The sequence below is a fragment of the Physeter macrocephalus genome, unplaced genomic scaffold (genome assembly GCF_002837175.3).
Source record: "Physeter macrocephalus isolate SW-GA unplaced genomic scaffold, ASM283717v5 random_447, whole genome shotgun sequence".
NCBI lineage: Eukaryota > Metazoa > Chordata > Mammalia > Artiodactyla > Physeteridae > Physeter > Physeter macrocephalus.
The window spans coordinates 4,784-30,407 of NW_021145733.1; the positions used below are offsets into that span (position 1 = coordinate 4,784).

Sequence of the window (25,624 nt, forward strand, 5' to 3'; positions counted from 1 at the left end):
CTTGCCTTTCCCACGTAAAATATATCTCTGAGTAACAAATAGTTTAACGTGGAAAAGTTTCTCTTTGTAGAGGTAGTCTACCTAATAAGGAAGGACAGAATGAGAATGTTATTTTTGAATTCCTATATTAATGAACCTAGACCAGTGGTTCTCAATCAGGGACAATTTTGCCCCACGGGGACAACTGGCAATGTCTAGAGACATTTTTGGTCATCGCAATTGGGGGAGTTGCTACTGACATCCAGTGGCTAGAGGCCAGGGATGCTGCTAAACATCCCTACAATGCACAGGACAGCCCACTACTATAAAGAATTTACCCAGTCCAAAATGTCAATAGTGCCACATTTGACAAACTCTGGTCTAGACAATGATCATCATCAGTTACTAACATCACAAAAAGACCACCACTGTATACCTCATGATAAAAGTGCTAAAACCACCTACAAATTAGTTTTGCCAAAATAATCAAATATAAACCTAATTGTCCCTAACTACCAATTTACTGGAAATACAGGGGACTGAAGAACATGCTAAATCACACTAGAAGCTCAGCAAAATTCAGACTCTGAGAAACTCTACAGGACAAATGCCCTGGTTTCTTTAAAAAAACAAAAAAAGGGAAAAAAGATAGTGGATGGAGTTAAAGATGTAAGAAATATATCAGCTTCAAAGCATGGACCTTATTTAGACTTTGATTCAAATTAAAAATTTTTTTAAACTAAGTATAATTCAACAGGGGAAATATGAACAACTAGATACTGGATGACATTAAGGAATTATTTTTTTAGGTGTGACATGGTACTGTGATTTTGTTTTAAAGAAGAAACCTTATCTTTTAGAGGTAACACACTGAAATATTTATTGATGAAATGATATAATGTCAGAAATATCCACCAAATAACTGGGTGGGGGGAAAGAGCAGGAGTATAGATGAAACAAGATTGTCCATGAATTGATTATTGGAGGATCACTGGCATAGAAGGTACATAAAAGCAGATACTTTCACCTCAGCCTGGTCACTTATGGCAACAGTACAACTGAGGCATGGGTGATCTTGAACAATGGGTCTCCAACAAAATGGTCTTACCCAAGGTAAATAAGTGTTCATTGTTCTATGTGTTCTTCTTTTTTTTTTTTCACGTTTGACATTTTCCATCATAAAAAGTTTGGAAAAACAACAAAAGGATCTTCTAGTAGCCTAACTCAAGGAACATTTAAAACTCATCTTAGCACACCCCTCTGCACTATTTAATACTGTTCATTATTCCGCTTTTCCTAAACTCTCCATTCTTTGGATTCTACTTGCCACCAGTGTTTTTTTGTTTTTTGTTTTTTGTTTTTTTTTTTTTTTTTGGCTGTGTCAGGTCTTCGTTGAGGCACGCGGGGTCTTCATTGAGGCGTGCGGGATCTTTCATTGCAGCGTGGGCTCTTCGCTGAGGTGCATGGGCTTCTCTCTACTTGTGGCGTGCAGGTTTTTCTCTCCCTAGTTGTGGCGCACGGGCTCCAGGGCGCAGGGGCTCAGTAGTTGTGGCCTGCGGGCCCAGCTGCCCCACAGCATGTGGGATCTTAGTTCCCCGACCAGGGATGGAACCCGCGTCCCCTGCATTGGAAGGCGGATTCTTTACCACTGGACCACCAGGGACGTCCCGCCACTATTTTTTAAATCAGTGGACTTGAAAAGTATTCAGACATTCAGATGGATGCACAGATATATTGCTAGTTCAGTCATAGACTGGAGTTTGCATATTGTAATGTAAATATATGTCAACTCTATTCTAAACAGTTTTATTATGACTTTAATTAAATAAAAATGTTGTAAAATGTGATGTATATGTGTGTACCGTATGTGTACTTCTTAAAACAGGTAAAAGTCCTGACCCTTTCATACACAGGTTTGAATTTGAAATTACATTATAAACACTTATGCTTTATTGTTCTAAATAAAGAATTTTACACACTCTCAAAAAAAAATTCTCTTCCTATATTTCAGCATGTTTCTTGTGTCTCCTTCATGGACTTCATCCACCCACACTTTAATACTGTTGGTGTTCCCTAGAAGTCCATTGTCAGCCTATCTCTCCTTCCCTACTTGGATAATGGCATCCACCTTCAGTTTTCTTTACCATCACATCACCCCTTCGTTCATGGCAATCACCTACCTCCCCCACCCCCAACCTTTCCTGCTCCTGGATTCTTTATCTCAGTTGATACTCAGTCATCTAAGCTAGAAACTTTAAAATTATCCTGGCTGATGCTCTTTCTCTCTACAGGACTGACTGACTTTGGATACTAATCAATCAAGTCTTCCCATACTAGCTGATTGTTTCCTCCTCCCCTTCCCTATTATCCCTATCCTAGTTCAGTCCTCATCCTCTCCTCACCAGAAGCATTGTCAGCACCTCCTTCCTAATTAGTCTCCCTGCCTCCATACAACCACAGTAATCTGTCTAAAACAGGAACCTGGCTCCTCTGCTTAGAATTACTATTACCAGCTATAGATATTCTCAAACTTGGGTAAAGGGTCAGACACGAGTCGATTAAATTATTCTATTACTTAAACAAAAGGAGGCATAAATTCCTAGTGTTTACAGATCTTATACAACTATAGAAAACAAACTTACAAATTACATAGTTGTAGATGTTAACACTTAATGTGACGAATGAGCTTGTTTTGCTGAGACCAAATTGCCTCTGGAAGAATGAATATGATGCATATGGCCTGTCTCCACTGGCTGTCGAAGGACTGTGAATCTCTCCAGCTATTTCCTCTCCAACCTTGTGCGAAAACTTCGCTTGTACTGAGACGGCATCTGGCCTTCTCTCGACCCTCCTGCACCGTTTATAATTTAGGCCTGCCTTTATTCTTTTCTCATTAGCTCTTGACAATTAAATAGTATGAGGCTCTAACTCTCCACAAACATGGGACAAGACTCTGTCAGAAGGCGGTCACCCACACGGACGCGGACTGTGCAATTAATTTTCTTTTTAGCTTACCACAGAAATAGAAATACAGTACTTTAGAATGTTTGAAAAGAACTCAGCCTCGCTACCTCAAGCTCTGTCGCAGCCCGTTTCACTCCCGACGCCCACCTGCCTCCCTCCACTCCGCCGCTAGGTGGCAAGCGGCTCACCGACGCCCACCACCGCTAGTCCCAGCCCAGTCGCCGGGATCGAGTGACGTCACCCACCCCCGGCGATGATTGGCTATTCCGCCGATGACCGGGGGGAGGAGCCGGCGGAGAACCGAAAGCGTTGGGTACGGCGAGCGCACAGGGTCCTGAAAGGTTACGTGCGCACTCAGGACCCCGCACAGCGTTAGAGGCTGGTTGCAGGTCCTCCTGCCGCCTGAGGGGGCAGACCCGATTCCTACGCGATGGGGGCGGTACCTGCCTAGAGGGGTCGCACTGAGGGGCGGACTCACGTAGAGAGGAGGGGTCACGATGACTGGTGGAGTCACTCTGAGAGGTGGCGTTTCACTGGGTAGCAGGAACCCACAAAGGAGGGGTGTCGCCCTGAGGGATTCTGATACACACTGATGGTGGCAGTGCCATACTGAGGAGAGGTCTCACTGAAAAAGAGAGGGGTCTCCGAGGGGAACGGCTCCTTGCGGGGCGGGGTTTTGCCAAGGGGTGGGATCTTGCTTAAAGAGGGGCTTCCCTACAGGTGGAGGCTTCTCTTGAGAGAGAGGGCCATTTGGACGAAATAGTAAGAGTAAGGTACAGGCTGGGTGGTCACTAGACAGAGGCTCTGGAATCTGAACTTTTTTCAAGGGAGGCGGGATGGAATGAGGAGGAGTCGGGGCCACACCCGGAATGGGCTGGCCAAGGGCTCACTACAGCTCCGGGGCATCACAACCGCCCGAGAAGGTAGAAAGTGTCAGGGAGTCCAGAGGTTTAAGGTGTAAAGGTCGAGAACTGGGAAATGGGCAGGCTGGGCCAGGGCGGAGGCTGGAAAAGCGGGTAGGTTGCTGGGCTACCTCCGACTGTAGCTGGGCCAGAGGGTCTACTTTTCTGCCCTGCCTGTCCTTGGAGCCCAGGAATCTGGCGGCTTCCGGAGCCAGACCCTCAACAGACAGTGACCTGAGGGAGGGAGGGGAGAAAGGACTCCCAGGGCAGCTAAAAGACATTTGAGCTGCGCGTACGCACAATCAGCCCTGAATGCCCTTCAGTTATTCAGCTCTGGCCTGAAATTATTTGACCCCGACGTCGCAGACCCACTCGCCTAGGGCGTCGCGGCCTCTGGTTACGGGGTGCGCACCTGAGGGGGCGTGGCCGCTGCCCGGAGGCCGGGCTCGAAGGAGTTAAGCAGAGGCCCTGCTCAGCCCCGCCCCGGCAGGCCGCGGAGCCTGAGCCCCAGCGGCGAAGCGGAGCAGCCGCCGCCCGCCCGCCCGCCTCCGCCTGCGGGCAGCCCGGGAGCGCCACCGCCACCGCCCGGCCCAGGCCCAGGCCCTGTCCCAGGCCCTGCGCAGAGCGGAGCGGAGCGGCGTCCACCCGGGCCCAGCAAGCCGGCGCGGCGGGGGCGGACCCAGGATCTTCGGCGTATCTTCCATTCTCCTGGGCGGGAGCGGGAGAGGGAGCGGGAGCCCCTGCGCCCCTGATCGGGCTGGGCACGCTCGCATGGCGAGAGCGGCCTGCCCGGGTCCCGGGGACCCTGCCATGTGAGGCAGGCCCCAGGCTGGGGGCCCGGCCATGGCCGGGGAACGGCCCCCACTACGGGGCCCAGGGCCCGGGCCCGGAGAGGCGCCGGGGGAGGGGCCTCCGGGGCCCGGGGGCGCGGGCGGAGGCCCGGGCCGGGGCCGCCCCTCCTCCTACCGGGCTCTTCGCAGCGCCGTGTCCAGCCTGGCGCGCGTGGACGATTTCCACTGCGCCGAGAAGATCGGGGCCGGCTTCTTCTCTGAGGTCTACAAGGTAGGACCAGCAGACAGGGCAGAGGGGCGGGACCGAGACTTAGACGCCAGGCTGGAACTAGGGGGCCTGGACCCTGGCGACCCGCCCGACCTGCGCGGGACTCGCCATCCCCTGCTGCCCCCAGGTTCGGCACCGACAGTCAGGGCAAGTCATGGTGCTGAAAATGAACAGGCTCCCCAGTAACCGGGGAAACACGCTGCGGGAGGTGCAGCTGATGAACCGGCTCCGGCACCCCAACATTCTAAGGTGAGCGGCCCCAGCCCCTTGCTGGGAAGCTTGCTGGGGGATAGGGGAAAGATCCCGCGGGAAAAGTGGGAACTGTGGAGAGGCCGGGGCTCTTACATCCTACCCTGCTATCTTTCCCATCCTTTTCCAGGTTCATGGGGGTCTGTGTGCACCAAGGGCAGCTGCATGCTCTTACAGAGGTGAGGATGGGCCAGGAAGGGGGGGACTCCACCACAACCACCACCAAGGGGAGAGAGAGTCAGCGGCCTGGTGCATCTACAGAGGAGTAATGAGAGGCAACAGGACCCGGGGGAGGCTTCCCTGAACTTCCCTTCAGGCAAACCACAAATAAAAGGCCTCAGCTGGTGCCAGTCCTTTTAATCCTTTAGAAGGGTGCTGTCCAACAGATCTTTCTGCAGTGATAAAAATGTTCTATAGCTGTGCTGTCCAAAACCATAGCCACTAGCCACATGTGGCTAAGGAGCACTGGAAATGTGGCTAGTGTGACAGGAACTGAATGTTTAATTTTATTTAAACTTAATAATTTAAATTTAAATAGGTGCACCTGTGTGGGACATGATAGCCGTAGGATATGAATGGGGACCCTAGGGCACAGACTCACCCTCTTGACTTTTGTGATCCTCCTGAGTGTCCCCAGGCTTATAAGTGGGAGACCTAGAGGACAGACTGAAACTTTGATATTCATTCCCCTTCTCCTACCCCTATGTCCCAGTATATGAATGGGGGGACCCTGGAACAGCTGCTCAGCTCCCCTGAACCCCTATCCTGGCCTGTCAGGCTCCACCTGGCTTTGGACATCGCCAGCGGCCTGCGGTACCTGCATGCCAAAGGTGTATTCCACCGAGACCTCACATCCAAGGTAGGCTGGCCAGGTGGGTGGAGGCATGAAAGGGGATTTGAGATTAGATTGTAACTAGCCCGTGGGTACTGGAATGCAGATAATAGACAGCATTAGGATGTTGGGGCAGCAAGACACTGGAGAATGGGGGACTGGGGTGAGGGGAGTGCTCTGAGGGACTGGGTACCATGCTGTGTTTGGAGTGACGGATGGTGTTGCAAGATTGGGGTGCGTTGGAAAACTGGGAGATCAGAGAGGGTTGGGGTTATTCTGGAGTGACGGGTCCTTGGGGTGCATTTTGGGAGATCAGAGAACAGAAGGTAATGGGTATGTGGGGATGCTATATGTATATGTCAGAACTGTCTGATCCGGCGGGAAGACCGAGGCTTCACAGCTGTTGTGGGCGACTTTGGGCTGGCTGAAAAGATTCCTGTGTATAGGTGAGGTGAATGCCCCATCCCCCTAAATCTCCCAGATGCCCCTTATCTAAGTGAAGCCCACAGGGACATTTCCCTTGGGGTAGCGAGGGGGGCTGACCTCATCCCCTTTTGTTTGGGGAGGGTGTCTGGGTAGGATGTTCCTGACCACTCTGCCCCTGCAGGGAAGGGGCAAGGAAGGAGCCGTTGGCTGTGGTGGGTTCCCCATACTGGATGGCTCCAGAGGTGTTGCGGGGTGAGCTGTATGATGAGAAGGTAAGATATCAACCCTTCAGATCCCCAAGGCCTTCCGGAGACCCTTGAGATACTCTTATATAGGCTCCATCCCAAGTTCCTCAGCAACCCTACCAGATATTCAGAAGACCCCCAAGATCCCCTTTACCCCTCACACCCCTTCCAACACATGAAAACTGACAAGACTCGCCAAAATTCTGACATATTCTGACCAAATTCTTACATGAAACTGTCAGTGCCTCCCCCTGACACTCGCTCCTACCCCTAGGCCGACGTCTTTGCCTTTGGGATTGTCCTCTGTGAGCTCATCGCACGAGTACCTGCGGACCCTGACTACCTACCCCGTACTGAGGTGAATGATGCGTCCAGGTTTAAAAGGAGGAACTCCAGACTAGGCACATCATAACCAAGGAGGGTTCCCTGGAGGTTGAGGTCCTGACTGGGGGACAGCAGGAGAACTTGAGGAAGGCTGACTTGGAGGCCCCTCCTCTCTGTCCCCACAGGACTTTGGCCTGGATGTGCCTGCTTTCCGAACCCTGGTAGGGGATGACTGCCCACTGCCCTTCCTGCTCCTGGCCATCCACTGCTGCAGTGTAAGAGCCTCACTCTCCCTCCCTGCCCCCAACCCCCACCCACCAGCTGACAGGGCCAGCCGGCCCAGATGACAGGAGGAAACTCAGGGACCCTCTTCTGGAGCACTGAGTGAAGCTGCCCGTCTCTCCCCATCAGATGGAACCTAGCACTCGTGCTCCCTTCACTGAAATCACCCAGCACCTGGAATGGATCCTGGAGCAGCTGCCTGAGCCAGCCCCCCTCCTCAGGGCTCCCCTGGCACACAGTCAGGGTAAGTGAGCACCACTGGGGTCCTTTTGCCTCTCTCTTCCTTAGAACTCAGAATCATCCGGGGAGACTAAGTGTTTTTATTAGTTGAGAAGCCTGGGGGCGGGAGTGGGGTGAGAGGACATCTCAGAGAAGATAGTTTTCTAATTCTAGAGCCTGAGGGAGGGGAACAAGGAAAGAAGAGGTAAAGGGGGCTGGAGGGGACATCTCCCCCTTTCCAAAGCACCCTGTGGGACTTCCTTTTCTCAGCTCTAGTCCCACCAGCCTCCTGGTGAATAATGAGACCCTCAGGGAACTATGATCAATGCTGAGAACAGTGACCACAGACTTCTCTGTCTACAGGGTCTGTTCCAAGAGGGGGTCCCTCTGCCACACTTCCCAGGCCAGACCCCCGGCTCTCCCGAAGCCGGTCAGACCTCTTCCTGCCCCCATCGCCAGAATCGCCCCCCAACTTGGGGGACAATCTGACTCGAGTCAACCCCTTTTCACTACGGGAAGACCTCAGAGGTGGCAAGATCAAGCTCCTGGACACACCCAGCAAGCCAGTCCCCCCCCTACCCCTTGTACCACCATCACCACTGCCCTCCACCCAGCTGCCCTTGGTGACCACTCCAGAGACCTTGGTCCAGCCTGGGACACCTGCCCGCCGCTGCCGCTCACTACCATCATCCCCTGAACTTCCCCGACGTATGGAGACAGCACTGCCAGGTCCTGGCCCTCCTGCTGTGGGCCCCTCGGCTGAAGAGAGGATGGAGTGTGAGGGCAGTAGCCCTGAGCCAGAACCCCCGGGACCAGCTCCCCAGCTGCCCCTGGCCGTGGCCACAGACAACTTCATCAGCACTTGTTCCTCAGCCTCCCAGCCCTGGTCCCCTAGATCAGGAGCCCCCCTTAACAACAACCCCCCAGCCGTGGTGGTGAACTCCCCACAAGGCTGGGCTGGGGAGCCCTGGAACCGGGCCCAGCATAGCCTTCCCCGTGCAGCAGCCCTGGAGCGGACAGAACCCTCGCCGCCCCCGTCAGCCCCCCGGGAGTCCGAGGAGGGGCTGCCCTGCCCTGGCTGCTGCCTCGGCCCCTTCAGCTTTGGCTTCCTGTCCATGTGCCCCCGCCCCACACCAGCTGTGGCCCGCTACCGCAACCTGAACTGCGAGGCGGGCAGTCTCCTCTGCCACCGGGGGCACCATGCCAAGCCACCCACAACCAGCCTGCAGCTGCCTGGGGCACGCTCTTAGCAGTGGGGCCTGTGGTCTCCGGCCTCCACCCTTGGCCTTCAGGATGCCCTGTGAGGACAGAGCGCACATGCTGGACTGTGCCAGCCCTGGATGGGCTGAGCAGCTCTTCTCCCTGTAGAGGGGAACCTCGGCATGGACGTGAGGAACAGAACATTTCCTTTGCATCCCCTGAGCTTGCTCTCCCGTGGGGATCACTGAACCAGACAAAGCGTTGCTGACACACGAGACTAACACGTGCAAATTATTTAAAAATATTTCAATAAAACTGCCTGGCTGGCTCCGGGCTGCCCCTATCCGCTCAGCCCGTGCGCCCTCCCCACCCATTCCACTATGGGAGGTTTGGGGGAGGCCAAAATCTCTTCTAGAAGCTGCTTCACTCTTTCCCTGGGAACAGTCCAGTTTCTGGGACAGGATCTCTATTGGCAGCAGGCTTGCCTAGAAATGTCGGGCGTGGGTCAGCCCTTGGCCAGGCACTGTCCAGGCAGAGTGAGGACACGCCGGAGGGAGGTGGATCTTAGGACCTGCAGGCTACAGCTTAGCGATGAAGGGCACAGGCTCTTGTTGGCGTGAGTATCTGGAGGATTAAAGCATCAGGGAGCTCCACAGTTGACTGTCCCTAAGAACCCTCATCCAGCTCACCCCATCTCCTCCCCAGCTCCCTGGACAGCCACATAGCCAGCCTCCCCTGCCCAGCACCCCCTTACATAAGCACAGCCTGGAGGCTGTGGACATGGCTGTCACTTACAGGAACAAGTTTTCCCCTTGCCTCTGGGCCCCTGCCCTGAGACCCTCTGCCCCCGGACTCCCACGCCTCAGTCCCATCCCCGACACTTACCCAGCTCAGTGCAAAGAGGGGTCCCCATCTGGATACCTGAAAGCTTCCATCTCACAGATGGAGGGAAGAGAAGAATAACAGGCCTCTGCCTTCAGGCTCGCTGTCCACCCGCCTTCTACCTTGGCACATCTTTGGCTTTGACCATAAAACCTAAAGGGTGGTGATGTAACACTGGGATAAGTTCTGGCCCCCTCCTATCCCGTCCTCCCTTCTCTTGCCCTGCATAAACCTAACCCAAGTCCTAACTCACCCTGCCTACCTAAAGCCGTGTGTGGGATGGTTCAGGTACAGGTGTCTGGACCCCAACCCGAAGAGGCTAGAGGACCAGGGAGGGAAAAAAATCACCCAAGGTCCTAAAGATGGAAACTCCAGTTAGGTAACTTCCCTGTTTCAGGGTCCCTGGGGTTGATTCTCAAAGTTACCCCATTGCTTCCTTTCTCACTTCCCTGGGGCAACTCTAGTATACCAAGTGGCCTTGACTAAAAAAGTACAACCTCAGTTTGGGTAGCCTTGTCTGGGCTGAGAAGTTAGAAGGCCGGGGTTCTTCATCAGCTGTGAAGCCCTAGCTAAATCCTCAACTTATCCCCCTGAGAGAAAGATGACATAGGTCCCAAACTGGTAATTTTTTTTTTTTTTAAATAAAGCACGTGCCAGGGACGGCCAGGTACTGGGGATAGAATAGAAAGCAAGCCTGCCTGTTATTAATCAAATAGAAGAAATGGGCAATTATAACATTGATTTGTGAAAAAGTTTTGAGAGTAGGACCTGGAGAGAGATCTCATTACTGTGTCTTTATGAAGGGATTATAGAGGATTTTTTTTGCCCAAAAGTCCTAACAAACTTACCCATTGTATCTGGTACCATCACTCCACTGCCTGAACTTATTTCTGAAGTCAATCCAGTATGATTCAGCTGAACCACCTTGTTCCAACACCTTACGTAACCTTCTGGTATAATAATTCTGAAGGGAGATTCGGAGAGACCAGAGGTGTGTGAGGAGTGATGGGAAATATTGGAATAGCAGGAGGGAGGGGGTGTCGGGAGGAGGGGACCTGGGCTGATGGAAGAAAATGAACACTAGAGAGGCTACGAGCTTTGGCAAGAGGACTGTGCCCGACCTAGGTGCATGACATCGGCTCATCGGTGACCATCTCCCCATCCTTCAAGTGCCACCCTGCAGATGCAGGCTGACCCTTCAGTTCACGTGCGTACGTGCGTGCATGCGCGCGCGCACGCGCACACACCCACACACATGCTGGGTAAGAATTTCTGCCAGATTTGAAGAAGAGTCATTCTGTGGGCTGTTCTGGTCACAAGGAACCAACCCCAACAATCCAGCCCACCAGTTATGGAACCTGTCTTCCTGAGAGGCCATGAGAGTCAAAGAACCTGTTCAGCAGCCCAGAGCTGACCAGAAAGCTGAGATGAGAAACAGGTTAACGTAAAGATGGCTCGTTAAGTTGCAACTCTCACGCCAACCCTAATCAGTTAATAGGGCCATCTGGAGCACTGTGCTGAGAAGCTGCATGGAAAAGGGACGCACGGCCTGTGTGCACTGCCCTCCCTGACTTGATGACGTATGTCCCTTTACCCAACAATACCCATACCGTCTTTGAATAAGTAATGTCGATGATTTTGGCCAGTTCAGAGGACAGAGATTTACAATGGCTTTGGCTCTCCTCCCAACTTCTCTTAGTAATTGAGAAGTAAAAGCAACTGCTCTCATTCGGTATCCATCCCACGGGACAGCAGGAATCTAAAAAGCAGAAAGAGTGTGACAGCACTGCCCAGACCCAGGAGGGAGATCTCAACACTTGGGATGAAAGTGACTACTCAGCAATCTGGTTGCTAACAATGTTCCCTGGGGTCGAACCTCAGTGCCTTCACTGACTTCTGGTCCTTAATCTTTGCAATCTTTCTTTCTTCGCCTCCCCTGGAAATGCCACACATGTGAATACTTAGTAAAAGCCTTTAACATTCAACAACTTTACTCCTTAAAATATAGGAGGTTTATTTGAAAAGGTTTTATTTGAAAAGGACTGGTGGTACTATCCCCAATTTCTGAACAACTGCCGTTTACTCCCCCGTTTTGGCTAACTTCACCTGGGGCCCCGATAAACAAGTGTTCAATAGGCCTTCCATTCCTCTAGTTGGCTCCCTAAAGCATTTCTCACTGCATATTCAAACTTTCCCACACTCCTCAAGCGGCTAGCCACCACCTGCCCCTCCACTCTTCCACAAGTAGACAACCTTGCTGCCTGCTTTGCTGAAATTGTCAGTACTTGACATGTGAACTCTCTCCATTTTCCTCCTCTCCACCTCAAAATCTGTCTCTTCTCTGTTCCTCTTTTCCTGACTATCTGTCAGAAATAAACCTCCCTCTTTCTTTAACATCCCACACCCCAGTCTATGCTCCTGATCTCAACCCACCTCTCTCCGTTGCTTTGTCCCATCTGTCCTACCTCCATCACTCAAAAATCATTCCTTCTCCTCCAGCTCCCTCTCTTCTGTCTATGTTTTCTCATCCCCACCCGGCTACTGCCTTAGGTTACTGTCTAACAGCAACTTTAAGGAATAAAAAGAAGTCGGTGTGGCCAAATGGACGAGGGTGAGGGGATAAGCAGCATGCTGAAAGGTAGGCAGGGGCCTTGGAGGCCAGGTTGAGGATTTTTGTATTTTTATATTATGAGCAGGAGAAAGTCAATGTAGGGTTTTACACTGAAGCATTTTGTTCTCTGGTTGTATCCCAAGTGCCTGGGTACAGTGCTAGACATATAGTATGTATTCCATAACTTTTGATGTAATTAATTAAGTGAAATGACATGATCTTAACTGGGATGACATGATCAGATTTTTGTTTTTAAAGGATTACTCTGGCTGCAACATGAAAAGTGGATTTGGAGGGGGGAAGTTTAGGAAAAACATTCAGCAAGCTGTTGCAGTTATCCTTGCAAGACATGAAGATGGGGAAAAATGCAAATGGATATATAGACTTGTTGATCGAAAATGGAAGGAGTTCCCCTCTGACAGAGTAGGGCATCTGCTGAGAGTGAGAGAGAGGGTTAGTAGGGTACAGAGAGCCAGCTGACCACTGCAGATTTGCCAGGCAGGCAGTGCTGGGACCACAGCTGAAGCTGAGACTAGAGATTTGTGGCACCAAGCAGAATGACTGCACAGCTTATCACCCCTGGGTGTAGGCATGTGCATTCATCCAGGACAATGGAGCCAAGGAGTGAGTGGGGTGGCTGAAGTGATGGGCCCCCAAATCCAAGATGGGTAGAGAGGGAAGTGAAGACAGGTGATGGCTGATGGGAAGGGAGGAAACAGGGGAGCCAGCAGGTTGGAGGCCTCCGTGAGGTTGAGGAAGAAGTGTGTGGAAAGCCTATAGAGGGCCAGTTGTGGTCAGAATGAAGACCCGAAGCCATCCTTTCAGCTGAAGAGCAGTTTTGGATGCTGCGGTCTACGGTTCAGCTGTGGGGAAGGAGGGGGCTGCACTGTCATGGAACTGAGGCTTGTAGAGAATGAGAAGGTTAAAGAAATGAGGGCTGGGGGTGTCTGTACATAACGTCTCTGTTTTAAGCCTTGGGGGAGTAGCCAGATGCCCCTGAGCTAGACAGAGCCTAACCTCTAGACAACCAGTCCATGGACATTCCAGTCCCCTTGGGCTGGGGACCCTGCCTCAACCTCAGCCAACTTTGGCAGACCTTCTATGTGTCCCCCTCCCTCATCCCCACACACGGGCTGGACTCCTCCTTTCAAAAGGGATGAGCATTCCACCCTAATTCCCTGTCCTGCAACACCCCTGCCCACCTCATTGTGAGAGCTTCAGCTGCCTTGCCCCAACCCCAGACTGTACCTCATCCATCAGTAATTCTTAATCTTTTGGGGAATCTCAGATGTAGGGAGAATTAATTAAAGCTACAGGTCCTCTCTTTAGAAAAACGTGCGAACAATCAATTTCACATCCAAATTCAGGGGATTCCCAGATCCTTGACACTGATGTCAAGCCAGGTGAGCCCTGAGTTTGCTGCTCTGGACAGTGTCATTTGCACTGCTGGCTACCACCCTCTTCTCCCCTACAGGATCAGCCTTAGAGCTGGGTGAGCCCTCCCTAAAACCAGTATGCAGCTAGATCCTTCGCCCTGTTGGCCCAGGCTGCACAGGTCATGTCAGCCAGCACTCTGGTTCATTACCCCTTTCCTGAACAACTCAGAGGCTCCCTGTTAGATAGATAGACCCCTCACTTCAATCCATCCTTCATGGCAGGTCCTACCATCTCCCCTTTCCCAGAGCAGATACCTGGTGAGGGGCATGTGAAGAAGGGCTTCAGTGTGTCCCACACGCTGCTCAGCCTCTGCTCCAAGTTCATCCTTTGTATCTCATTATTTCTCAAGTCCTCTTTTGTCTTCTCCCCATCTGACTGGCAGGCCTGCAACTGCTCTTTGGTAGCCTGGCCAACCTTCTGTTCCACCTGTAGTGTTTCCTGAGTCTGGGCCAGCTCCCTCCTGGACCCCTGCAAATCCTCTTCCCTCTGCTCCAGTTGGGTTATCTTTAGGCGCAGCTGCTGCCTCAGGGTGCTGTTAGTGGCTTCCAGAACCCTGTTCATCTGCTGGAGCTGCTGAGACACCTGGAAATCTGTTTGGCCATAAAGAGAGATTTGGAGGACATCTTCAGCCATGCTCTGGTGCCCTGAGGCTTCAGCATCAGTCCTTTTGCTGCTTCTTGCAACTTTTTGCATAACAGGCTGGAATGGAATATAAGATCTGACTGCCTAAAGCTTAAGGAGGTACTGGATTAGGTGAGGACAATTTAGGAACAGACCTGGCTGGAAGCCAGACGAAAGCTGAGGATGTGGTGGCAGTGATTCCGGGCCCTGCTGAGGAAGGGCAGCTGTTGGGGAGAGTGGGGGAGAACGGTGTCTGGGGTAAATGGGAAATGGGGTTGGCCATACTCACAGCGCACTCCCAGGCAGATGGCAGCCACCCCTAACAGCAGGCAGGCGAGGAGCAGGCCCAGGAGGAGGCACTGCCTGTAGGATGCATGGCCTTAGGGAGACAGTAGGTTGGGGAGCAATGAGCCCCACCAAAGGTGATAGGTTGAGGGGGTGTGGGTGGAGGAGATTCACGGGAAAGAGCATCCCGCAGAGGACTTGGAGCACGCGCGGTGGTTTCTGTCCCGCAGAGTTTCCGCAGGTGGAGGAGGTAAGGTGTTCCAGAATAAGGGCTGGGGATTGTTACCGGTAAGGACTGAGGGGCACTACCTGGTAGGACGGGGAACTAAATCTCAGACGGAGACCGGAGAGGGGGGTACGTGAATGGGGACCATAGTAAGGGGGAAGGGGGCAGAGGATCTGGGTCGATGCTTCGGAAAGATCTCTCTAAGGATGAGGGTGAGAGCGGCAGGGGAGGGTGTCACGGGGCTGCCCGGGCTGACCGGAGGGCTGCGCCCCGGGCTCAATCCGTGGGCCAGACCTGCACACCGCGGGGCCCAGCACCACCTCCCGCGGGGACCGGTGCCAGCACCTGACTCCGCGACCACCCCGGGGGGCCTACTGGGGGAGGGCTGCCCAGCCCGAGGCCGCGCCCCGCCCCCACTCGCAGGCCCGAGACGAGCTGGGCAGCGGGTGGCGCGCGCGGCGCGGGGAGGACCGGATACTCACAGGGGAGAATCCGCCCGGCAGCTGGTGACGTCACGGGGCTCCAGGCGGCAGTTGGCTGCTCCGACTGGACCCCTGCGGAAGGGATCGACTCCAGTTTGAAGGTGGGAAAGCCAGGAAATACCCCTTCTCCCCACCCTCACCCCCTCCACCGCGCCGAGACCCCAGTCTGTCCTAAGGTGCTTTCTGCCAGTGCTCTGGGACACCCTTAGCGATCTCCGGAGTTCCGCGTCTCCCCTGGGACGCTCGTGTCCCTCCTGGGTCTTACCTTATCCTTTCCCTGGGGACCCTCTATCGCCCTCCTGGGTCTCCCTTTATCTTTTACTCTGGGGGCCCTCATCTGCCTGCCAAAACCCTCTCCCCGGGAGTCTTCTCCCCCCTCCCCTCTCTTCTCTCTCCCGGTACTCCCCATTTCCCACTCGCGCTCAGCTCCCCAGCAGGGCTGCCCTGATGCCTCCGTGGAGCCCTAGCTCCCCACCGGGATCTCCACCTTACCCCCTGGGAGCTTCATTCTTCCTTAGCTCCCATAATTGGTGTTCATTCTCTTCCTGAGAATCCCCAGCCTTTCTCCAAGGGTATTGTCCTCCCAAGAATGCTGTGGACTCCCCAGCGCAAGACACAGTCCCCCATAAACACACATCCCCTGGGCTCTCCAGACCTGCTTTGTCCCCTAATCCAGCGGAAGCCAAGCTTGAGGGTCCTCCTGGGCCTGGGGGCACTTGAACATTCTCATAGGTGAGTTCTCCGTCTTCATCAGCCTCTGGGTCTGGAGAGGAGAGAAAAGGTGGCATCAGGATGGGGGTCTCTTTGGTGGGAGTGGGGTCTTCAAGGAGGATGGAGATGCAGAATCAAGGAGACACCTCCTCCACCCTTACCTTGTCCTAGCCGGCTGGAGATGCTCTTCTTCAGGGGAGCCTTCACAAATCGCAGGTCTGCATAGGTGATGGCCTCAGCCATGGTCCTGAGCACCCCTGATCCCACTTGCCTCCCTCCTCTTGCACCGGCCCCAGGCTGTCTTGCCACTCTCCCCTCTGCCCCTTCACACTCTTAGGCTCTGTGTTGCCTCCGTGACTGCACAGCTTAGTGCTTTGCCCTGTGACTTCCAGTCACAAAAGAGGAAGATGTGACCCAGCCTCAGACAGATGGGTTCAGTGAAGCAGATGGCATCCCTGAGCCCCGGCCAGAGGGGCAGGGGAGGGGAACCTGAGGTCCAGAGCATGGGGCTCAGGGCTGTGGGGTGTCACAGAACCAGTACTCAGGCCTGTCCCTGTGTCTTTCCTGTGCTCCTCCTTCATGCATCCCAGACCCACCTCGACAGTGCTGGGCTCCGAACGCCCAGCCTCATCATCTACCCTGATTTGCCCCACGCTTCTTTCCTGGCTGCCCAGTCCACGGGCTTTCTATGTGCAGTCGGAGCTCTTCGGTGCTCAACTGATCAAAGAGGATCTCCCTAATCATTGCTCCAGGGTGGGGCTTCATCCTCCCCATCAGATTGAGGGGTCCTAGTGTGGAGCCCTAGCTCCTCCTCATCCTGAGGTTCCCAGTAGATATGAGTTCCCAGAAGGGGAGGCCCTGATTTGGTGGGACTTTTCTCTCTAACAGTTTGGGGGCTTTCAGGGTGGGCCCGGCTCCCCTTCTAGTGTAGTCCTACAGAGCTGCTGAGAATCCCACAAACAGAGAAGTTCTCAGTCCAAAGCCGTTCCTGGGAATGAGGCAATGCTTTGAAGGATTCAGAGGATCTGGGACCAAACTGACTGTCCTGTGTAAACACCCCCAGACTCTCACTTCACAGCCTTCCCCTGACCTCCTCCACGTTTGTTACCCTAATGATCACACCTGTGGCCAATCAGCCTCTTCCTTGTCCCATCCTGCCTTCTGGCAGACTGACGTGACCCCTGTGTTCCAATATCTGAGCCAGACCCAGCAAGCTGAGTCCAAGAGGCAGAAGCTCTGGGAAAGGCCGGGCTGAGGGTGAGGGTGAGGGACACCACAGTTTGTGTGCCTCTGGAAAAACCTTCAGCACTGACTATTCATGCACCTTGTTGGGGGTCAGGGAGCAGAAGAGCAAAGGACTTGCATGGGGATGAAGATGGACTGCAGCTTCTCAGAGGGGAGGGAAAGAGCAGGGCTGGGTTCTGAGCGGGCAGACTCTGGACCAGCCAAAGTTTTGCTTTCTTCTTGGTTTGGTTTTGGCTTCTCTCGTACTTTCCTAGTAAAATTCTTTCGTTAACAAGTCCCTCCGGCGGACCTAGAGTCTGTCATACAGAGTGAAGTAAGTCAGAAAGAGAAAAAGTGGCATGGACATATATACACTACCAAATGTAAAATAGATAGCTAGTGGGAAGCAGCCACATAGCACAGGGAGATGAGCTCAGTGCTCTGTGACCACCTAGAGGGGTGGGATAGGGAGGGTGGGAGGGAGACGCAAGAGGGAGGGGATATGGGGACGTATATATAGGTATAGCTGATTCACTTTGTTATACAGCAGAAACTAACTGTCCCTTTACTCCCAGCCCCAATGAAAAAGGGGGCATTTGTGGGGGAAGACCAGGGACTGAGAGGCCTGGCTGATGGAGGAGAGGAAACAGGGGGGACGGTGTGCATGCTGAGCAGAGGTGCAGAGGGCTCCCTAAAGTTCTTTTATCAGAATGTGACCCCCGAAGGGCTCGCTGCGGGTGAGAAGAGGCTGAGGCAAGACAAGGTACGGAGGTGGGAAAACCCCACCCTGAGTTGGTGACATCCTCGCCTGCAGAACCCTTCCCCCAACCCGCAGCTGCAGGGAGGAAAAAGGAAGGAGAAAGAGGTCTTCCCCACATGCTAGCAGCTCGTCGTGTACAGTTAGTGGTGTGTGGAGGGGTGATAGACCTATGGGTCTGATGAGAGCTCTGCCCAACTGTGTCACCCAGCCTGCCCAGAAAAAGTGCCCACTGGCACAGAAGAACACATTTGTCACCTGAGAAACGTGTCGGGGGGAGAGGCAGACATCCACATGGGTGTGAGTGTGCAAGCATGCACCCGCATCCCCAGGTCTCTGAAGTCTGTTGGGGCATCTGTGAGAAGCGAGCATCTCTGCCCAAGCCTGCCTCGAGGGTTAAGCATGGAGGATTCCGGGGCCTGAAGGGTGCATGTGACGGCTGTGGGTTTTTTTCCATGGCGGGAAATAACAGGCCATTTTCAGAAGTCTTAAAAAGTTATGGGGACAGAGTCTATAAGTATTTCCTTTTGAAGGCTCACTCTTTCCTAGGGTGTCCCTGCAGCTGTTAACCGTCCCTGCTTGATTAAAGTTTCCAACACCCCAGCCCCCTCTCCCAGACAGTGAGAGTGGTGTGTGCTGGTGACTCCCTGGGGGCCTCAGGGGCCTGTGAGAGTGAGTGGGAGTGCATAGAGCAGCTGGAGGCAGGAGTGAGGGGGAGTGGTCAGGGCACTGGTACCTGTGGTGCACAGGGCATGGGGTGTAGGGGACAGCGTGTGTGTAAATCAATTGCAGGAACACTTGCAGGAATTCTGTAAACTGGAGATAATGTCCCAGTTTTCAGAACCCATGTGCAACAGGGCCTGGATGCCAGGTAAAATGCCAAAACCAAGCTTCAAATGAGTATGTGCTCAAAAAAGGGATCAATGGGCATGCTGCCTAACTCGACCCTTGGGGAGGCTTTAGGAGGGAGGGTGCCCAAATGGGACTGGATGAGCTACACTGCATGCCCACAATGCCTTGGATGTCTTAGGCCAGCCGGTCTGTGTTTCTGTCCTCTTTAGCTCTTTTGGTGATGGTTACACATCTCCTTATGACACTCTGCATTCCCTCAGTCCTAGACCATCATGTGGCCTTCTTTTTTGAAGAAGATATGAGAGCAGAGTACGTCTCCTTCCCCATGTGTGCCACGTGGGGTCTTTGCAATATTGACATGTATATTTCCTTTCGAGGCTGGACATCAGAAAGGACAGCTGTAACTCTGGGCTGCACCTCACCTACCCAAATGTCAGGAATGCCTGGGGGCTTCTCAGAGCTGAGGGGCCAGTGCTGTACATTTCAGCTTTTCCAGGATCATAATTTCATCTGAGATCCTAGAGGACAAACACCAAAGCCCATTACTTGCCCTCTCCTGACCCCTCCATGCTTATTTCAGGGAGTGGTTCTACGGGAAACAAGAGGAGGGAGCCCATCTATGAGGGCCTTGGGAAAGAATTTGCTGTGTGGAAAGGGGCTCATCTAGGGACTTCCCTGGTGGTCCAGTGGCTAAGACTTTGCACTCCCGATGCAGAGGGCCCAGGTTCGATCCCTGGTCGGGGAACTAGGTCCCTCATGCCGCAACTAATACCAGCACAGCGAAATAAATATTTTTTTTTAAAAAAAAGGGGCTCATCCGTATAAACTTTCGTGAAGTCCAGCCAACATCAGGAAGTCAAGGAAGTCTCCTGAGACTCTGAAAGTCAGGTTCTGTCCATCTTCATTACCTTAACCCACTGACTCCAGGAGGTCCTAATCTACAGAGAGCATGTGATAGGCAGAAAAATGGCCTCCCCCAAATGTTCACAATCTAATCCTCAGAACCCGTGGACAGGATAGGTTACTTTACCTGACAAAATTGTTAACGTGGTTAAGTTAAGGACCTTTAGATGGGGAAATCTTCCTGGTTTATCCCGGGAGGCCAATCTAATCACAAGTCTTTGAAAGGATGAAGCTTTCAGGGCCATGGGAAGAAAGAGATTCAACCATGGAAGAAGGGGCAGAGAGATGTGACATGAGAAGAACTCCACCTGCAGATGCTGGCTCTGGAGCTAGAGGAAGGGGACCATGAGCCAATGAATGCAGGCAGCCTCTAGAACCTGGAAGAGGCGAAGGAACAGATCCTCACCTAGAGCCCCCGGAAAGGAACCAGCCCTGCTGACACCTTGACTTTAATCCAGTGAGATATGTGTCAGACCTCTTACCAAAGGAACTGTAAGATAAGAAACTTGTATTTTGTAAGCCGCTAAATTCTTGGTAATTTGTTACGGCAGCAAGAGATAAGTTTCCTGAACTGTGGAGGAAGCATGATGTAATGGAAAGAACATGGCATAGGTAAAGAAGCCAGCCCTGCCACAGTGTGTGACTTTGGGCAAGTAACAATTTCCTATCTGTAAAATATGGGATTTTCTAGATGATATCTGACATCAGTCAAGGGGTTCATGGCTGGAGATATAGTAGATGTTAATTTTAGCAAAAGCATCGCTAAAAGTCTGTTGAAATAGCTTCAGAGTCAGGAGGGAGGCCTGTGGGCCATCTGACAGCACTATTAAGGGGATTCGTGCAGCTCTTTGATCACTGAAGGCAGAGTGCCAATAGGTCTCCAGTGAGTGCCCTAGGCCTCTGCTTGGTCCTGTCTTGAATGGTGACACAGAAAGCACATTCATATATGCTGATGGCACAGAGCTCTAAAGAAAAGCAAATACACCAAAAGGCAAACTCATGATTCAGACATTGCAGCAGAGCAAAATGATGGCTCCAACCACAGACTGAGATACAATAAAGATAAATAAAGCGGCTAGAATCTATTGAAGAATGAAACTTGGGGCTCAAAAAATAAATTACATAAGCATAGGTTGGAGGCAGTCCTGGCTTAAAAATAGTTTATGTATAAATGTCTGAGGGGAGAGACAGTTATCAGTCGTTTTGGAGCTAGAAGGATCTTAGCTTGACCCACTTATTTTACAAATTAGGCAACGACACTCAGTGGGCTATAAGTTCATTATGAATTAACCGTATGACTAGGAGGGCTGGTGACAAAAGGCTGCCCCATAGGACTACAGCTTCTTTACCAAATATGCCAAACATTGTGCCGGTCACACCTACAGCCCCTTCTAAGGGGGGCCAAACCCCTGCTGATGAGGCAGCCCTAGACCCCCAAAATTGTGTTATGTGACCTCCAACCCCTCTGACCTCAGCTGACTGAGATAACCAAGTGGACAGCAAACTCAAGGCTGGCCTGTTCAGAGACCAGCCAGTGGCCTCTGGGGTGGCCTGGCCTGGAAATCAGGGAGGATGTGAGCTTATCAAATTTTAGTTCTCAGGAATTTCAATGGGAGAACATGGAGATGAGCACTCAGGTAGCAGTGAGAGCAGGAGGTGACAGGATGCAGAGAGAGAGTCTATGTGGTGCCCGGAGTCTCCCATGCTTAGCAGTTGTGCCTGGCTCCTACTCTCTCACACACTTAGGGTACGGGGATTATCCTGGCAGGTCAGCCAGCCTGATTATCATGAGGAGACGGGGTTGCTGCTACCTAACGGGAGCAGGAGGAGCGGATCTGCATGCAGGAGATTCATGGGCACCCCTTGGTGCTTCGTGCCCAGTGATACACTATCCACAAATGGGCAACGGGGACCACCCCAGCCTGAAAAGGACACAGTTGTCGGAGCTCCGACCCCCTCGGAAATGAAGGTCTGGGTTACCCACCAGACAAGCCATCTAGACCAGCATCGAGTGCTGCTTGAGAGCAAGGGGGAGTCTAGAATGGATGGAGAGAAGGAAGAATCTCCACTGCAGCCTTAGCACCAGCTACAGTAGTGTCGCTTGTCCCACTAACCCTCCTAGTGTAAGGTTTTCTTCCTCTCTTTCCTCCTCCACTTTTAAGAAATTGTGACCTTGGAGAAGCAGTGGCAGCGTGGCCTAAGGAGGGGCATGAGTGGATCTGAGTGATGCAGGCGCAAGCACGCAGAGCCTCAGCCATCCCTGTCCTCCTGGTCTTTCCACTTGGTGTGCTTCAGCCTGGCTTCCAACTGCCAGCATCTTTGTGGCTTTTCTTTGGCAGGCAGTGAGAAAGTGCTGGAAATCAGTACCTCGCACCAGAGCAGCTCAAGCGATGACTGGTGGGAACTGGTGTACCCCCTAGCAACCTCACCCTGGGGGGCTAACTGAGGCCACATGGTCTACACTGGCTCTCAGAGTTTCCCAATGGCTTTGAGCCCCAGTTTTCCACCATGGACGTAAAGTGGTACCTCCTTATTACTTTAAATTGCATGTCCCTGACTCCTAGTGAATTTGAACGTTCTTTCATGTTTGTTAACCAGTTGGATTTGCTCTTCTATTGATGTTAGATCCTTGGTATTCTTTTTCTCCCCCCAGAATTTTATTTTGAAAATTTGAAGCCTAGAGGAAAGTTGGAAGAATAATACAATGAATACTTATATGTCCTTCATCTAGTATGTCAGTCAAGGCTCAAACTGTTCTCACCACATAAAAGAAATGACAATTATGTGACATGATAGAGGTGTTAGCTAACCATGGTGTTAAGCATAATGCAGTATATAAATGTATCACATCAACACATTGTATACCTTACACTTACACAATGTTATTATATCTCAATAAAAAATGGCGCAGAGAAGTAGACCATTAGGGTATGCGTACACATATACATACACGCACATAATTTTTTTCAATTAAGAGATTTGTTACAGGAAATTGCCCTTACCCAAATAATGCAATTATAAGAACTAGTTAAACGGTCTGTGAGAGGTCATTATCTTTGCTGCTGATGCTGGAGTTTGCAGTCTGCAGGGCAGGCAGCTGGGGAGGCAAGGTGGATGGAAAGTGGGAGGGCAGGGGTAAGCCAGACCCATGAAGACAGCCTGGAAGCCGAGTCAGTCTCTCACTACCTCCAGCTGTGATGCTGTGAGTGTCCTGCAAGAGAAGCTGTGCCCTCCCCCACCAGGTGCCACTGCTCTGGAACAAAAGCCCAGCTGGTACACAGTCCCTGCCCAGCTTCGGCTCTCAGTAAGGACGGCCTCCTGTTCCAGGACCCTTTCTTATTATATCATCCTTTCTCCAATGAACTCAATTGCCATGTTCCCTTATACACAAACACCTAGTTTGGGATTCCTGTTTACCTATTGATTCCCTTTTACTGATTGATTTAAGTGGTCTTAGAGCATGTTCTGATATTTGGTAAGGCAAATTTCTCTTTTTCTTTTAAAATATTTGTCCTTGACTATTCTTTGAGATACAAATTGGAACTATCTTAATGGTATACTTTCATTTTGGGAGAATTGACATTTTTTTCTGATATTTTATCTTCCTTTCCAAGGAAAGGAAGACGGAGGGTTGAGGGAGCTCCCCGGCGACCTAGTGGTTCGGGTTCAGCACTTTCACTGCCAAAGAGATGGTTGATTTTCTGTTTGTCCCACTTTTGCTTTGTATCTTTTAATTATATTGTATAACTTTCTTCATATGAGTACATATGAAGTCAATTCTTGACTAAATTTACATACTAAAAAACTTCCAGTCATAAAAAAAAAAAAGTCCTGGGAATGTAATATACAGCATGGTGACTATAGTTAATAATATTGTATTGTATATTTAAAAGTTACAGACTTCCCTGATGGCACAGTTGTTAATAATCCGCCTGCCAATGCAGAGGACAGGGTTTCAAGCCCTGGTCGGGTAAGATCCCACATGCCGCGGAGCAACTAAGCCCGTGCGCCACAACTACTGAGCCCGCATGCCACAACTACTGAAGCCCACGCGCCTAGAGCCCGTGCTCCGCAACAAGAGAAGCCACCGCAATGAGAAGCCCATGCACTGCAACGAAGAGTAGCCCCACTCTCACTGCAACTAGAGAAAGCCCGTGCAACGAAGACCCAATGCAGCCAAAAATAAATAAATAAATTTATTTAAAAACAAGTTACTAAGAGAGTAGTTTTTTAAAATTAATTTTTATTGGAGTATAGTTGATTTACAATAGTTTCTGCTGTACAGCAAAGTGAATCAGTTATGCATATACATATATACACTCTTTTTTAGATTCTATTCCCATATAGGTCATTACATAGTATTGAATAGAGGTCCCTGTGTTATACAGAGGTTCTTATTAACAGAGTAGATCTTAAAGGTTCTCATCACAAGAAAAAAAAAAATGTAACTATGTGCAGTGATGGATGTTAACTAGAGGTACTGTGGTAATCATTTCTCAATATATACAAATATCGAGTCATATTGTACACCTGAAACTAATAGGATGTTATATGTCAATTATATCTCAATTTTTAAAAAATTTACATACTGTATCATAGTGGTTACAAGGGTAGTCTCAGCGCCAGCTCCCAGGATTCAAATCTGAACACTTAACATGTTACCAGCCAGTGATCTGGAGTAAATCAATTAATCTCTCTGTTCCTCAGTGTTCTTTTCTGTAAAATAAGAATGATAATAGTAATCGATATCAAGAGGGTGTTGTGAGGATTGCTTAGAAGAGTGCATGGCATTATGGTGACTATAATTGTTATTATCCAAGAATTTTATAATTTTATAACTGAATTGAATATCTCCCGAGTTTCAATTTGAGATGCTTATTGCTAGAATAGGAAAAAAGCAATTTGTTTTCATTATATTTATCGTGTATCCAGTCAACTTTCCAAATTGTATTGCCTTTTTACTAGTTATTTTTTTTACTAGTCTTGAATTTTTTGATAATATAAAATCATACCAACAAAAAAAAGCTTTATAATTTCTCAGATAATCATAACAATTCATTCTTTTGTCTTACTGCATTTGATAAAACTTTCAAGATATGTTAAACAATAAGGATAATAACAGGCTACATTTCTGTCTATATTTTTATTTTAATAAAGTGATTTTAGTGTTTCACTATTAAGAACACTAATTGCTATTTAGTAAAAAGTCTGTTATATTTAAGCAGTATTCTTTTTTACTTAGAGTTTTTATTAGGAACGGTATTAAGTTATGCTGCCTCTATATATTAAATATGGGAGCCTTTCTTCCTTTTCTAGAACAAGTTTAAATGGCATGGAAATTACCCTTATTGAATGTTAGATAAAGCTCAGCTGTGGCACCAGTTGAACACAGTCTTTTCCAAAAGTAGATCCCTAATCACCTTTCCATTCTAGTTTTTCCTAAGATCAGTTGAGCTATTCAACCTTTCCTCTTTCTTTTGGGTCAATTTTGGTAATTTATATTTTTCCTGAAATGTATCCATTTCCTCTAAATTTTCAAATTGGTTGCTGAGTAATTTTAAGTTGCACTTTTTAATAATTCTTTAATTCTTTCTTCTAACTGTAATAATGTTTTCTTTCTCATAACTAATGTTTTCAATTTTTACTCTCTCTTTTTTTCTCCTCGCTTGGGCTTGCAAGAAGTTTTTCTATTTTATTAGCCCTGTTAAAGAACTTTTTAAAAAATTTATGCTTCTTAGTATTTTTGTTTGTTTTCCATTAATTTTTGTTTGTTTTCCATTCATTCATGTCAGCTTTTGTTATTTCCTGATTACTTTTGGTTTCTTTCCTTGCTATTTTTCTAATTTTTTGAAATAACTATTCCCTTTATATTTCCTCCCTTTTTTTTCCCTCCCTTTTTAAAAGCTTGCTATCTTTATGGTATTTCAGGGATATAATATATTATATGATACA

At 50.3% G+C, this 25,624-nt stretch overlaps 2 protein-coding genes and 1 non-coding gene across 4 annotated transcripts; 2 read left to right on the plus strand and 1 right to left on the minus strand.

The window, feature by feature from the left end:
• Positions 1-4,367: 4,367 nt before the first annotated feature.
• On the plus strand, positions 4,368-9,024 carry TESK1 (testis associated actin remodelling kinase 1). 2 transcript variants are annotated; one of them, XM_007108544.4, is made up of 10 exons: positions 4,368-4,907; positions 5,032-5,153; positions 5,284-5,332; positions 5,866-6,012; positions 6,349-6,431; positions 6,593-6,683; positions 6,931-7,014; positions 7,166-7,255; positions 7,392-7,506; positions 7,845-9,024. In XM_007108544.4, exons 1-10 carry the CDS (start codon positions 4,689-4,691, stop codon positions 8,729-8,731), a joined length of 1,887 nt encoding a protein of 628 aa, XP_007108606.2. In that variant the 5' UTR covers positions 4,368-4,688; the 3' UTR covers positions 8,732-9,024. The 2 variants fall into 2 exon arrangements, with proteins under 2 accessions (XP_007108606.2, XP_023981840.1); XM_024126072.2 differs by lacking the exons at positions 4,368-4,907; positions 5,032-5,153; positions 5,284-5,332; positions 6,349-6,431 and having other exon boundaries at positions 5,873-6,012.
• Positions 9,025-9,116: 92 nt separating this feature from the next.
• On the minus strand, positions 9,117-16,179 carry CD72 (CD72 molecule). Its single transcript, XM_055083002.1, has 9 exons — positions 16,098-16,179; positions 15,881-15,988; positions 15,226-15,297; positions 14,522-14,611; positions 13,866-14,201; positions 11,174-11,322; positions 10,412-10,527; positions 9,567-9,716; positions 9,117-9,305 (listed from the first exon to the last, which is right to left on the minus strand). The coding sequence occupies exons 1-8, from the start codon at positions 16,177-16,179 to the stop codon at positions 9,572-9,574; spliced, it is 1,098 nt and encodes a 365-aa protein (XP_054938977.1). The 3' UTR covers positions 9,117-9,305; positions 9,567-9,571.
• A 3,262-nt stretch (positions 16,180-19,441) lies between these two features.
• Positions 19,442-19,514, plus strand: TRNAG-CCC (transfer RNA glycine (anticodon CCC)). The gene has a single exon. It is a non-coding gene; the product is annotated as a tRNA-Gly (tRNA).
• Positions 19,515-25,624: the final 6,110 nt, after the last annotated feature.

What these genes read in the sequence shown, in the direction of transcription:
- CD72 (XM_055083002.1), bottom strand. Translation starts at nt 16,179, where the DNA reads ATGGCTGAGGCCATCACCTATGCAGACCTGCGATTTGTGAAGGCTCCC. An exon ending in TGCCGGGCGGATTCTCCCCT is followed by an intron (nt 14,612 to 15,225) that starts GTGAGTATCCGG and finishes TGTCTCCCTAAG; the next exon opens with GCCATGCATCCTACAGGCAG. An exon ending in GATGGTACCAGATACAATGG is followed by an intron (nt 9,717 to 10,411) that starts GTAAGTTTGTTA and finishes ACCACCCTTTAG; the next exon opens with GTTTTATGGTCAAAGCCAAA.
- TESK1 (XM_007108544.4), top strand. Translation starts at nt 4,689, where the DNA reads ATGGCCGGGGAACGGCCCCCACTACGGGGCCCAGGGCCCGGGCCCGGA. An exon ending in ACCGAGACCTCACATCCAAG is followed by an intron (nt 6,013 to 6,348) that starts GTAGGCTGGCCA and finishes TGTATATGTCAG; the next exon opens with AACTGTCTGATCCGGCGGGA. An exon ending in TCCCCTGGCACACAGTCAGG is followed by an intron (nt 7,507 to 7,844) that starts GTAAGTGAGCAC and finishes CTCTGTCTACAG; the next exon opens with GGTCTGTTCCAAGAGGGGGT.